The 15,721-nt window shown below is 34.0% G+C and overlaps 1 protein-coding gene across 4 annotated transcripts in view; it reads left to right on the top strand.

The window, feature by feature from the left end:
- The window catches only part of LOC106464375, a 118,250-nt gene extending 109,427 nt beyond the window's left edge, over positions 1-8,823 (top strand). For 2 of the 4 annotated variants that reach the window (XM_013924512.2, XM_022392067.1), the window contains one exon: positions 1,596-5,097. In XM_013924512.2, the coding sequence (XP_013779966.2) occupies positions 1,596-1,808 (213 nt within the window). In that variant the 3' untranslated portion in view covers positions 1,809-5,097. Of the gene's footprint in view, positions 1-1,595; positions 5,098-8,747 lie in introns of those variants that run through there. The other 2 variants (XR_002611727.1, XM_022392066.1) reach the window with 2 other exon arrangements.
- The last annotated feature ends 6,898 nt before the right edge of the window (positions 8,824-15,721 follow it).

Raw genomic sequence — 15,721 nt, 5'->3', positions numbered from 1 at the left:
GCCATCGTTCAGTGAAGTGCCTCTTCGAAGCAGAAAGAAGTTTGATTCCAAGTGTCACCAAGTGATTGATAAAAGCGAGATATATTTGTACACCAAATTTCGGGCCCGGCATGGCCAGGTGGTTAGGGCGTTTGATTTGCAATTTGAGGGTAACGGGTTCGAATTCACATCCCACCAAATATGCTCGCTCTTTCAGCCGTGGGGGCATTCTAATGTGACGGTCAACCCTAGTTGGTAAAAAAGTAGCCCAAGAATTGGCGATGGGTGATGATCACTGGCTGCCTTCCTTCTAGTATTTCACTGCTAAATTAGGAACGGCTAGCGCAGATAGCCCTTGTGTAGCTTTGCGCGAAATTCAAAACAAACCAAACAATACACCAAATTTCAGTCTCAGTTGAGAAGGTCATTAATACCTTCTATAAATGACACTCTGGACCGTATTTGATGCTATAAATTATAGGATTAATTTTATATAGATACATATCATACGATATTTACAAACTTCTTGAAATGAAACTGTTTCTCTGCTACGATTAGCTAGTAGTTTAGTGTTTATTCCAAATATTTAACCATTTAATTTTTTGTTGTTTTTCTGAACTTAACGATTTATTGAAATCAAGAGAATATTTACATCCTGATACCACAGACGAATTGTCTTTTACGTGCATGTGTTTTCTCTTTGCGTTGGTATGTGAATATTATAGGAAGTTTTTGCGCACATCAGTCCTAAAATTTAGAATTGTAAGCTTGAAAAGTCAAGGTTAAACTTGACATTTAACGAAAATTTATAATTGTAAGCTTGAAAAGTCAAGGTCAAACCTTGACATTTAACGAAAATTTATAATTGTAAGCTCGAAAAGTCAAGTTCAAGCCTTCACATATATTTGTGTGTGTGTGTGTGTGTGCTGTATAAAATATACACTACACTGACAATGAAATTCACGATTTTGTACTGTTGGAAAAGAATACTTCAAGGAAGAAAGGTCACAGACGGGATATGTCTACAAAACTTCATCATAGAAATCGTTAACATCGTTGCATTTGGTCATCATTCCATATTTACTTAAGTTCAACTTATTTTGCCTTTAAATGTACCAATCAGTGAATGTTTCTCCTCAAAGAATGGTTTTGTATGAGCTTTATTAGTTATTCTTTTGTTTTTGTTTTGCTTATTTTAGCGCAAATCTACACAGTAGGTTATCTACTTTCTGTTGTAAGTTGGTAAACTTCCCGCTGACCCAGTGGGAGACTATTTTGTAATTTTATACGATACTTTGGCGGCATAGTGAGTTAGTGTATGAACATATTGTGATCACGTATGTACTTAATCATTTATTTATTTTTCAACTGCTTGTGATATTTATAGAGAATGGTGAAGAATTAGTAAATGTTTCAGTGAATAAATTTCATGTAAAAAAATCAAGTAATGATATAAACACTCAATGTTTGTGGACCATAGCATATTAATCGTCACAATGATTTTTTAATGGTTACTAAATTTCCTTGTAATTTCTCCTGTATTAAAGTGTCACTTCATTTGCATTTATGTTAGATTTTCAGTTATAAAATTTAAAGTTACTGTCTCTATTTTATAGAATTTCCGAGAACACTCCATAGATGGCACCAGCTTACCACTCCTGAATGAAGATCATTTGACAACTTATTTAGGAATGAAACTTGGGCCTGCATTAAAACTACGATCAAAATTGGCGAAGAAAATAGGACATTGTGTAGTTTGTATGCACTGTATCCATTGTCATTTAGATGAATATGAAAAGCGGAACGATATAACTACATCGGGAAAATAACGTCACTAATATTGCCAGATGGAGGATTCTTCCTGATCTAAAAGACAATATACATTAAGGCTCTCTAGCACTCTAGATAAAACTGCAGAAATTGTTGAGAGTGATGAGTGTTGAGTCACATGTTACAAATTTTACGACAATCGACAATCATTAATCAGTGTTTAAACATGTCAGTCTTCCAAACCAATCAGTCAGTGGTATGTGACTTGTTTAAAACTATAACACGGTGGTGGGATGTAATGTCCAATTTGAAACTAGTAATGCTTTTTTTTTTTACTGCCTCTGAGTGTTATATGTTCAAAGAGCATAAAAAAACGCGATAAATTAGAATAATGTTTAAGCAAGATTTACCAGATAAATATTTATATCATGAACTTCCACAAATACATAAATCCGGAATGAAACATTTTTTCCTTCAATTAAATCCCAGCTATAAAAAAACTGGTAACTTGGGGTGAATTTTAAAGCAATATCAAATGACACAATAGTCAACTTCTTTAATATTAGTTTGAAATTGAAAAGTAGGAGTGAACAAAAATTTAGAATGTTGTGTAGTTACTTTATACTTTTGCTTCAAACAGTTAACGTTCTTGAGATGCTTTAATTATGTATTAACTATTGATATCTTTCAAGTACAGTGCAAATCTCACTAGTGTATCTACAGGAGACATAAAGCATATAAAAAAATTAAAGATTGCAGTTTCGTTTGATGAATATTAAAAGTTGACTATAAAACCTCCAGACCTGCACAAGAATGAATACTTTAGTGACTGCTTGCTCTGTTGCTAAAAGCATTGCCCTCCAAAATCTGTTGTTGTTGTTTTTAACGTATTATTCTTTGTTAATATAATTTTGCAAAATTTTGTTTTCTTAAGATTTTTTATCTTTCTACATCTCTTAATTTTTAGTAAATTCAGAGAATGACTTATTTATAGATGCACTACGACAACATGAGGCCGTCTAAGTTTAAAGTAGGTCTGGCTTGAGTTACACCTAATTTTTTATTATTATGGTTTGGTGTGTTTTTTTTTATAGTTCGTTTGTAAGGAAAAAAATGAAGGTAGTTTATTATATTGCCTCACATGTGTTGGCACTGGTGTTATATGTACAGTTGTAACATCAAACTATATGTCAAGGAATAACAAGTACGATAGGTTACTTGAATTTTTGAACTGGTTTCAAATAAGCTGACTGCTCATTTATCAAAATAAATCACTACTTTTTAATGTGTTCATAATAATAAGGTTTTATATTACTGTGATATAGATTTTATTAAATTTTACTTATTCAAACTAAAATTGTAGCATAAAATTTGTGGTGAAACTAGAGGACTCATTTTCCTTATATTTTATTTTGCCATATGGTAGTTCTGTCTGTGGCGTCCTATAATAATAAATACGTCATAATGTCAGTTTTATCTTTACTTTTCATCTTGATTTATTTAGAATGCCTAAGCCTTTTTTAAAACTTTGAAATGTATTTAAGTTTAAACGAAATAGGTGTCAAGACTCTTATTACGAATCATGACAGGACACCAAATCTTTTGTAAATTAGTGTTTAATACTTTTGTTCATGTTTTCAGAAAAAAAGAAGTTTTTTTTTTTCTGTGATTAAAATGTTCAAAGTCATTGCTTTCAATGAGCACTGAGAAACACTTCTTAGTGATGTATATGTATCACGGAAACGTGACACTACATTATCGATAGTAGAAGTAGGCCTAACATGTAGAGATGTATCACAGAAACGTGATATCACATTACCGAGTGCAAAAGTAGGCCTAACCTATGTTAAGTGTACTTCGTGTTCATTAAGAATTTTAAGTTTTTTATGGCTAGAGTGTATGAAAGTTTCCGCATTGTTGTATTGTAAAATATAAGTGGTAGATATGAACAAAACTGAGGCTCAAATTCTTACAGAGCGCATGCGTATATTCGCAAGTAAGTTTCTCTCGTGAATGAAGATTTGAAATCGGTGAACATCATGGCCAGAGGCGTCGCTAGGTAATGGAACACATGGCCCATGCCCTGATTCTATTTGACAGTGCCCCGAATCTTTTATGTACCAAGCGACGCCTCTGAGCATGGCTATAGGTTAAGATAATGTGGTGTTAAAAATCACGTACGATTATGTTGTGAATGTTTTCTTACAACCTGGCATAAAAAGTTACTAGAATTGAGCTTAAAACAATTAATTCTAAAATTATTAGAGTGCCTGTAAAATATTAAAGACAATATTACCGTCAATAAATCTAATTTATCATTAACCTCGTGAAAAGTATAAGCCAACTTATTAGGATGCGAATAATTACAAACTTTATCTTCTAACACTTTCACTACCAGATGGAATCTTAGGTGAGTTTAATATAGGCTTATTGCCAGACAGCTGTGCTCGCCCAAAGATAACCAAACAAGTAAGAAGTAACACTAACAGATCGCATTAAGTTCCTAATAGGATTTTTAACGCAAGAGTGCTTTTTTTCCTATAGTTTTCATGTTCCACACTTTTACATGGGTGTAATTCCATTTAATAATCAAAGGTACGATAAATATGATGAAATCAGTACGTGCATTACCACGGTTACATTACTTTCCCTCAAAATTTTTAGTTCCCCAGTGGGTCAGCGGTGAATTTACTGGCTTACAACGCTAAAACCCGGGGTGGAAAGAGCTCAGACAGCCTTTTGTGTAGCTTTGCCCAAAATCTAATATACAAACAAATTAAAAAAAAAATAATCCTGACTTGATCCTAGACGTGTGGCTTATAATATACGTAACATGATCAGATATATTTTACAAGTCCTTAAGTTTTCAATTAAAATATCAAGCTTAAATCTGAATAAAACGGGTTGTTTTTATTTTCCAATTAACTACACAAAACACTAATATTATATGAAATAAAATATAATTGCACTTGGTAACTGGAGACGTGCTGAGTTTGTTTTATATTTACCAGGTTGCACCATTGCTCGTTTTACAAGTAGAAGCGCCAGGTATGTTTCCTGTAGTCATGTAAGATTTGGTGTTCCTGTGAATTGATACTTTAATTAAACTTAATGTATAATATAGTTTCCAAAGATATCAGATTTGCGTACAAGTGTTAAAAAAATTGTATTAAAGATATGTGCAGAATTTTTACACTCCTCATTGCCAGAATATAAATCAATGTTTTAATATATACATAAAGATACAAGTGATATTTAAATGTATTCCAAAGTGAAGATTTGATGCTGAACTTTATATATTGTATATTGTGTACAATGGGTTCTATTAAAATGGTTGTCTTTTTTTAATTACTGAATGAACTTGCATTGTATTACAAACATATACCGGTTTGTGCTTTTTGTGGTTGGAGATTGCGTATACTAGTTGTCCTTAAATTAGTACAGCTAGTACAGCTGAGGTAACGTCGTTCGTTCTTCTCAGGGCTAGGCGTTGTCTAGGTGTTAGCATGTCCAGTTGTCGCAAAAATGTGCACAGAGTATTGGAATCGGGGGGGGGGGGGTTAAGAATGAAGGACTAAAACAAACTATTTAAATCTAAAAAAAAAGAAGTAACTAATATCGTCGAGAAATGTCTACCATTTTTTACAAAGTAATAAAGCTTTTGCGATATTATTTAGGAATGTACGAATTTATACTGTTCATGAAAAAAACACCTAAATTAAAGGGTTTTCAATGGATATTTATCCATTTTGCTGGTTATAACACTTACATTCGTACTTTACGGTTGGAGCTCTGTATTTAAGCTGTGGGGCTTTGGGAAGTCTTGCATGAGCAGTTATAACCATCCTGTACTTAAGTATCACTGTAAGATAAATTATTTAAAGTAAGTCCCGTGCATCTCCTCAGTTAGTCTTCTAAAGTCACAAAAGAATTTCAGAAAAGGTTCTTTAAAAATAAAAATGAATTAAAAACTAAGAAACGATTTTATGAGCCTCACTGTTAAGACTTCATTGGAGTTTGTACGTAACACGCGTCATTTCAATTTATAAAAACATCTTGTGGTTTTAAACCAGTACTAGGTGGGAAATACACGTGAGGACAACTGGTAAGAGGCAAACACTTCATATAATAATTTGTCTTGAAGTTTAAACGAACTTTGAGGTGTTTTGTTCAAGTTTTAATCTCAAACAGAGTGATTGTAATATGTTTGGGCAAATTGGTGACAGAACAAATTATATATAGAGAGTTTTACTATAATATAAGTGTATATATATATGGTATTTTCAAAAATAGGCCTCATGAACATTAGCTTTTAGTTAAGTTTGCAGTGGAAGCAAATTTCTTGTTGCAGGCCACTTAATTAAGCATAGTTACTTTTTAAACACTTTCTATATTTTTTATCCCTAAAATTCCTGATTTGTTTATATATAGTTCACTACCAGCGAGATCAAAATATTGCATCATAATTTTTTAAAGTGTTACAGGCAATGTAAATGAATTACGAAATACAATTAGGTTGAATCACTAATTTTCTATATAAAATACAGGTTTGTGTACGATGTAATAATACGAGTTTTAATATGCAAATCAAGAAGTAACGTGACAACCACAGCCGATATGAAATCGCCATGGAAAGGCACGTATCAGAACTACATAATGTTTTTTAAATAGTGCGAATACCCGCTTTATTCTTCAACTGCTCGAGGTATGCGACAGTTGAACGGATATTTAATGGAAACAAGTTGTGTACACATGACTTGTGTCAGTCTCCCATGAGTAATCCTTCTTGATTATGTTGTATAGTATTGCTGGACATGTGATCGTGTTTTCTCACCTGTTACAAGATGCCGCACTCTGCCTGGAGTACGACTTGTTCTAGGCCTTTTTTCTGGATGGTCCTGATAACCCAAGTTGATCCATAATCCTTTGTTTTCCACTGCCATTAAGTAAAAGGAGTATTCCTATGTTGAAACTTCACCACTAATGACTAAGTGTCGTATCATCTGTGTATAGAGGATTTTTTTCTGTGGTGCCGTAACGCAGACTGAACACTGATGAACAGATACTGCACCTTATGAAATGCAATAAGAAAGTAAAGTTGATACTCCACAAAAATAAAATGTGAAAAAAAAAGTTTCTTCTCATGCTGTCTCTGCTGTTCTTTTACCTGAAACACATGGAAAAAATATATTTGCGAAAAAAGCCACCCTTTTTTTTGACATGCTTTGAAGTGACTTTTGAAATTTGATTTATTCCACTATTTTATTTGGGTCTGTAAAATTTATGTCGAGTGTAAGATATAAGGAATGCTTAAGAAAAATATTTATGACTTTTTGGTCATGGACTTATCGCTCTCCAAACCATAGTGGTCATCAGCTTTTCAGAACAATGCTCATGACCACAACGCGTTTTGTCTTCAGAACTTGTATATTTATGCTGATATAATTGTTTGTTTGTTGGTTTGTTTGTTTTTGAATTTCGCGCAAAGCTACACGAGGGCTATCTGCGCTAGCCGTCCCTAATTTAGCAGTGTAAGACTAGAGGGAAGGCAGCTAGTCATCACCACCCACCGCCAACTCTTGGGCTACTCTTTTACCAACGAATAGTGGGATTGACAGTCACATTATAACGCCCCCACGGCTGAAAGGGCGAGCATGTTTGGTGTGACGGGGATTCGAACCCGCGACCCTCAGATTGCGAGTCGATCGCCCTAACCACCTGGCCATGCTGATATAATTAAACATATGTTTAGTACCAAAATGTATGGTGGGTTTTATTAGCTTGTAGGTTTCCATAATAAATGAAGTTAACTGATAAAATAAATAACTGATCTCCACAGTAAAAGGTTTACCAGTCGTCGTATCTATATACGAAGCAATGAAACATTTGATCAGATTTGTTGGTCTGGTGGGAACAGTTCATTGGTACTAAGCCAATGGTTTCAATTAGATTGCCTCCAGTTGCTCGGTGCTAAATGTGAAGGTTTATAATGCTAAAAACCAGGTTTCGATACCCGTGGTGGGCACAGCACAGATAGCCCATTGTTTAACTTTAAGTTTAACAATAAACAAACAAAATAAATCTCCAGTAACTCCATGAAATGGTCAAATTGAGCATCATTCTATATCTTGTCAGTATCTAGACATCTATTGTTCACAAGTTGACAATGTCTTTACAAGAAAAAACTTCATTTGGCAGAATGGTGCTATCAAGACAAACTTCCAAGTTTATTGCCACATTACTGGTTATTGTTTCATTATGCTATATCACTTCTTCATCTGCACTGTATTATTCATAAAATATCCGCATTTCTGTCCAGAGTTACTCTAACAATAGGTCAAAGATGTTTCTCGCTGCTTCCTCTGATTAACAAACAGTTGGGCTCTTTTTCTAATACACCTGGTGGACGTTTATACTCATCTGGGTGGTCTGCAACTAATTACGTGAGCAATTAACCCAGCTGAATGTTTGTGAAACGTGTCAATCACACCATGATTTTCTCTCTTTTTTAATGATCAAGATTTTTGGCATCATATTGAGCCCCACGTCTTGGTAGCCTAGCACATCCAATCACAAACTCACTTGTATCTTTAAAATTCGAAATGTCAAATATGCTAATCAAACTAATCTTTCTGTAGAGAGCTGGTGCCATTGTTAGTGGCCCAGTGGTTTCATGTTTCTCATACTTTCTTGTACATATCATGATACACATTTGACCGAAATACATTCACATACAGACAAAAATGACCAATAGCCAAAATCGTATTTTTGTTTTTAGTGTTTGTACATAACTTGGTATCGGTGCAATTGAATTCCAAACTAAAATTTGATTTATGCTCTAAAAGTATACAATACAATATCGTTATTCTTGATTGGGAAAAATATGTAAAGTGCAATTAATAACATTTTCAAAGTCGAACAAACATAAATGTCTTTTCTCATGAACTTATCGCTAACAATTTACAAAATTTACAAATTTATTTGTTTGTTTGTTTCAGAATTTTTGCATAAGGCTACACAAATACCTCTCTGTACATAGCCATCTGTAATTTTGAACTGATAGACAAAGGGAAGGCAACTAGACAAGAGCACCCACTGCCAACTCTTGATCTACTTTTGTCTCAACGAATAATTATTGATCATTACTGTTATAGTTCATTCATGGCTCCAAATCTAGGAGCGTGTTTTACAGCAAAGGACAGTCAACCATTAACCTCAAATTTCCAGTTGGAGCATGCCTACTACCGGGCCACGCCCGACCCTTAGAAAAAAATTGCCATAATTAAATATTGATATCTTTAAATGTTTAAGAAAATAAACAAATATGTGGATTTAATATTATAAATGAATACATATAAAGGGTTATTATAAAGTTAGTTGGCCTTTATGCTATACGTAACTCAAAAATTATTAAAAACTTACCTTGGAGATAAAGTAAGGGGACGAAGCAAAGCTTATTCTAGTGTCAAAAACCAATTCTCACTATGAGGCATTATAGTGCAAGTTGCATACTAATGACTGTATAAAAATAGTATCAAACATATAATAATTGTTTCGTCATGACACGTGACATTTTATTGGTGAACATTAAAAGTATTTCCATAAAGCATTATTACAGCCATTGTAATAACGCTAGTGCAAGTTTAGGGCAACATCGACGAACAGAGATAACCTTACAACATCGAGGCTCATAGAAAGCTTACAAGAAGAAAGAGCATCAATTATTGATGCAACTTGGAACATAGCATCATTCCTAAATTTCAGAGAAGAGAAGTTTTGAATGAAAATTCTTTATGCAAGATAGAACTCCACTCCAAATTGTACAAACTGTCAAGACATTGCTCTGACATGTTTTCAGGGATCCACTTATTAGAACATATTTTTAACAGATATGACCCACACAGTCTTCATATCTCACCTTTAATGAGTTTTGGCCATAGGGCAAACTTAAATTTCTTTACTTACCGTGATAAACTTACTACCTTGACAGATCTAAAATATATTGTTGTAGGCTATGAATTTAAGTTAGATATTTGTGTTGTTGTTTGTCCAGTGGTAGGTTTCACATCAAAATATGAATGTGTGGCTTAATGTCTGTAATTTCTCCAAAGATTTGAAACAGTTTGAACCGGATATAAAGGAAGAGTTAGGCTAGAGTTAATGACATACTCAGTTAAACAATAATCATTGTATGATTTAATCAGTTTGTCTTGCTTTAAGCCAATTAGTTATTTCTGTACTGTACATTTTGGGCTTGTGTTTGCCATGAAGTACAAATGATATACAAAATTATCAAACAAGTATAATTTCTATTCAAGCCTGTAATCGATTAAATTAAAAGCTTTTGTTGTCATTATGTAAATTGAAACTTTTGGAAATGGACAATATCATTCAACTGTGTGTCACATTTCTTCCCGAATAAAAGCAATACTGGACACTAATGGGAGTCATAGAATATTGCTAACATGCTTGTGTGCAAATTTCGCGATGAGCATCATCTTGTGTTAATATTTTTTGAAATTGCTATCATTAGTTCATCTACTATATATATTATACTCCGTTGATTAGTTTTCAAATTATGAGCGTTATAATACGCCAACTAACTTTACAATAACCCTGTATATATTAATATAAAATAGCATTAATTAAATATTTTCTTTACAAAATATATTGCTTTAAAGTGAGGGTTCTTCTAAAGTTTTGCGCCTTTTAAAATAAGACAATATGTGTAAAAGAAGGGCTACAAATACTTATGCTAAGACCCACCAGTCTGAAAATAATATCATATATTATTCTTATATAAGTTCCAACACAATAACCAGAGGGGTGCAGGATTTATTTGGCTGACAGGGTATTTACTAAGGACAAAATATATAAAGATCATCAATATAATTAGATAATACTAAATGTAAGCTTTCTGTTAAGGGAATAAATCAAATTCTCAAGTAACAAAAAAACAAAAAACTTTATTTCATTATGTATACTTTGTTGTGGCGTATAACTAACGATATACATAAAATCCTCATTTGTTTACTGAGACTTACAAACGTTATGACAAAAGTATACAATCTTCAACATCACTTGACTTTCTCTACTGGAATTACACTTGGATTGAGCTATACACTATTAACAGAAAACTGAAACAAATACAAAGATACGAAGGCAACAAAAACAAAGAAGGTATGTTTCGTTTCCACCATTTGCGCAAACAACCACCTTGTTTTCCCATGGGAAGTTACATTGACCCTACGAGGTCACGTTCTAGCTGAAAACAAGCATTGTCATGAGAGAAAATCGAAAAGGCCTAAAACTAACGGCCAATAGAAGAATGTCATTGTACTGGTTTTAAATAGCCAAGAGAAGACAGTTACAGATTAAAGATATAGAATTTTGAACCAGTTTAGAGCATTATAGAAATAAAATATTTCAAAGATAAAGTTGACATTTGGGATTAGCATAATGAATAATGTAATATATACGAAGGTATTGCATAGAAATACAGAGGGTTAATCACAGTCTATAAGAAAGATGTTTCAGGTACTATGCTACCCTTGGAACTACTCTGTATTTCTTTAGTTGCATTCATTCTGTTCATCATGATTACACAATATACTGTATTATACCATAATGGCTACTATAACAAGCTTCTGTGAAAAATAGTGAGATAACGTTTAAACTATGAACGTTGGAATGTTTTACACAGACCTTCCATTGAACTTGGATATTGGCTTCTAAAATCACACTTAAAATATCAAAAATGTAAAAGAATAGCACCAGAGAGCTTCACGGTATGTGTTTAAATAGAATTGTTGTGATTCCATTTTCATTGACCATCTTTCTCATCAAAACAGAAGTGTGAGTGGAAGCCTGAGAACCTTTGGTTAGTGAGACTTCATCAACCTTAAATCCCTTGTTTATTATCTTGTTAATGGTACCAGGATATATGTCCAATTTCAATATATATTTTTTGGGGGTCACAGGATTCTCCTTTGTAACCAAAACCTACACTTCTCAGATACGAACGATGCTCCTAAGTGGTTTGGATGTGTGGTTTTGAGCCCTTGTAGTTATCTTAAGCCTATTTTGTGTGAGTTCTTAATCTTAATGAGGAACAGTCAAGACTCGCTTCTTTAAGGGGTTGTATCCTTTGGCTTTACTTTGCTTAGAAGTCTCGATGCACGAAGGCATTTTTATATCATTCCAGCCAATACTAACAATGGCATAGTTACACTGTCGAATGGTCAGGAATTTGTCGTGAGATTCGCATATGTAACTCATTCTTATAATGTGTGAATGAATATCAGTGTTAGAGACTGTATTAGCCAGAATCATGACTGACAACCCAAGTATGCACCGATATGGTGGGTTGATGTTTGTTTATTCGTTTTGTTGAAGTTCGTTGAAGCTCGAGAGACAACTGCACTAGCCGACCCTAATTTGGAAGTTATAGACTAAAAAAAAAAAAGGCAGCTAGTCAGCACCGCACCGCCAACTCTTGGGCTACTCTTTACCAGCCAATAGTGGGATTGACCACCAGCCCATGCCAGATCGAGGCTGATGTCACCATAACGACATTAATATTTATCGAAAAAAACTACAAGCAGATAGCTCATATGAACATTATAGCAAAATGACTAAATATCCCACAATCGCTTCTCAAATAACAGCGACGTATGAGTAGGTTGGGCAAGTCGAGTGATTATCCTGGGACCAATACGTACCAGGGTACTGAAAAACAAACTGAAAAATTATACAAGTTTTATATAAAAATAACAAATGAAAACAAAGAAACTGGTAAAATCAGATTTGTTCATGATAAAAAACAATAATAACTCAGTCACGTTTTTACCCTTATGTTCAATGTATATTGAGAAACTGGAATTGGAATTTTGAACCTGAATAGCGCCTTTTGCGTCCGTGGGCAGAGGCCCCTCGCATTTAGATATAACTGTTCCTAATTTTGAACCACTGATCAAAATGAAAGTAGCCAGTCAATAGCACTGCCACCAGAAAGACTTTGTCCGGCTTTCTGAACCGAATAACGGGATTTATTGCCACTTTTATTACGCATCTACAGCTGAAAGTTCAGCAACATCGCATCTCGAGCCCCAAAAACATATTAAGCAAATCTTCAACCCCCTCGTGAGGCAGTCTCCAGGCTAATTAAAACGTAAAGAGAACAAAGTTTGAAAAACATAGTAGTAGTAAACGTACGTGAACAACGACGTTTACAAAAGGAATAATACATCATATGTCATGAAAATGTGAGATAAATGTACAGTATATTTTACAACAATATATAATATGGCAAGTCGATATTAAAGAAAGGAATTGATAACTTACTTAATATTAAAACAGAACATAAAACTCAGCTGAACAGTAACTTACAGGATTAATCGTAACACTGATAATATGTTTTGTGATTTTTGTGTTATTACAAACTTCCACATGTCCAACTCTCATTTCTTTGATTTTGACAAGATGCAAGAGATAAGTTTTTAATAACCATAAGTTTTTAATTATAAACAGATTGCAATTATCCAACAATTTTCATTCGTGTAGCAAGCAATCTCTGAATCAACTGCAGTAGAAATGATAAGGCACTTTGTAGGAATCATATCCAGCAATTAATTTTTCCTTTTGAAGGTTAATGAGAAATCCAGGGGTTTTCGCTGACCTATAATTGGATAACGTCCAAAGAAATTATGATTGGTTTTTGTCGGAAGAGCTGAGTGATTTTTTTACCCTAATTCATAGAATGGTCATGACATTGTTGAAGTGTATTACCTATGAAACAATCGCCATTCCCGAACAAAACCTGTGAGGAATTACTATCGAGAAACGAGCCGGAATCTCTGAATGTTCATTACTGTGGAGGTGAAAACAAGGTCGGATTCAAAGCTAACCTGACAAAAAAAAAAAAAAAAAAGAAGAAGAAAAAAAGAAAAAAATTGGATATAAAATCTATATAACCAGTTCTCAATATATTAATATATAGCACTAGTAATACTCCTAGAAATACTTCCTGCACGAGGTTTTCTACGTAAAACTTTGTTATTTAATTTATTGCCAGAAATGATAGTTTCTGGCTTTGTACATAAATGATATTGGTGTGATTCGTCTAAATGATATTCTATACTGTCTTCCGTGCTACGAATCAGATTTGGCCAAAATGCTTGTTTTTTTTTTTTTTTGGTGGCTCCTTCAGTATCACCCAGGTTTAAGTTGGTGAAACTAAATCCCTTAGTTACTTGTTTTCTCGTCAAAGCTAATCTTGTCTCAAATATAAAATACCGTGTAGTCACCCGTGATATCAGAAGACACAAGATATGTGTCATGGTTTCACTGAGTACAAGGATGTTCCTTGTCAACACTAATGACGCTTAGATGCATTGAAATGTTCAGTGGGACGTACAGAACATAGATAGGGCGGAGTGATACAATTTAGAGAACATAGGGTAAAAAACAAAAGTCGACATTATAGGAATATATTTGTATGTCTAAAAATGTTATCATAACTAGATAAAAACAAAGGCAGCAACCTAGTGGTGGAAGATTGAAACAGACCTGATACCTTACTACAAATTTTAAGACGAAACATGTACTTTAGTTTGACTCTTTGTGGTATAAAAAGAAAAAAAAAACATATTTCTATATTTAGGGTTTACCGTGTTTCTAAAGCAATACATTTTCCTTTACTTCGAACCATCTGTTTAAGAAGCAAAAAAACATAATTATGGTCTTAGTGTCATTTGTAGTAAGGAACATCTAAAGTATTCAAAACGTGTAACTGTTCAGAAAAGAAAAAAAGATCAACTCGAATGAACAGACACGATTACGCTAAAAAATGTTTATTGGTTTAATTATTTCGAAACTCCAAAATTGAGATATTAAAAACAGTAATCTAAGAACTTAATAAATATACAAACATTTACTTGTTAAGTTATTTATTTCAAGTGCTATTAAAATGATCCAAATCATTTGAAAAATACAAACATAAAAGTTTTCCTCAAAGTTGTTTGTCATTAGCGCATACGTAGTAAAGCTTCTTTTTACTTCAACCACTTGTGCTGAAATATATTTTAAAAAAAAAGAATTGTAGTTGCATTTAGCTCGAATTTATTTGAATCTGATAAAGATCAGATGCATTATTTGTCCAAGTCACCGCCGACAAGGAAGGAATGTACCCCTCTTCGCAGACGTGAGTAAAATTAATATGTAGCATTCTTGCAGGTCTGCTAGCCGGAGTTAATTTCTTCTTAGCACTATTCCTTTTTAAATGGAATCCATGTTTTAGCTATTTAATGCTTTTTGTTGCAATGGCCTAATCAAGCTTTTAGAATTTAGGGTAAAAATAATAATTGCAGTCACTATAAAAGCACCGACATCTATGCATGGAACAGTGAAGTTAAGCTTTGTGGTTGTTTTTTTGTGTGTGTGTGTGTGCGAGTTCATTTCACTTGGCACCTGCACACCCTGTTAAACAAAGCTAGCAGAAAGAAACAAGAAAGTGGTTGGTTCAATAAAACCACATCGTTGTTATATGCTCGACAACAAGTAGGTCAAGGGTTACTACATTTAGATTCCGGCGAAGTGTTTCTCACCAAGTAAAGAGGAGAAAAAATTGGTGTATATATCATGTTAACAAAATATGGGGGATCAGCTGTGGGTTGACCCTGCGATCTGAAAGCAGATGACCTTTGACTTTTCATTATCTGGCTCGCGGTAGTGTTTGTGCTCTGTTACTGAGCTGTATATTATTATTCAAGCAGGTGGGCCCAACGCACATTGCCCCATTTCAGCACGTGGTTCGTGTACTGTGGGATTCCCAGGCGAAAGGTTAGTCCTACTTCTATCTCGCCCTGTTTGTCAAGCTCTGGGCGTGGTCTTATTTCATGTTCTAGCTTGGAAGATAGGGGAGGGCAGTGGCCTTGCCCTCTCCCCCCCCACCTCCCTGGCCAAGGCTCACCTG

The sequence above is a fragment of the Limulus polyphemus genome, unplaced genomic scaffold, assembly GCF_000517525.1.
Source record: "Limulus polyphemus unplaced genomic scaffold, Limulus_polyphemus-2.1.2 Scaffold1633, whole genome shotgun sequence".
NCBI lineage: Eukaryota > Metazoa > Arthropoda > Merostomata > Xiphosura > Limulidae > Limulus > Limulus polyphemus.
The sequence above is the reverse complement of the archived record's forward strand: the minus strand, read 5'-3'. Positions and strand labels throughout refer to the sequence as shown.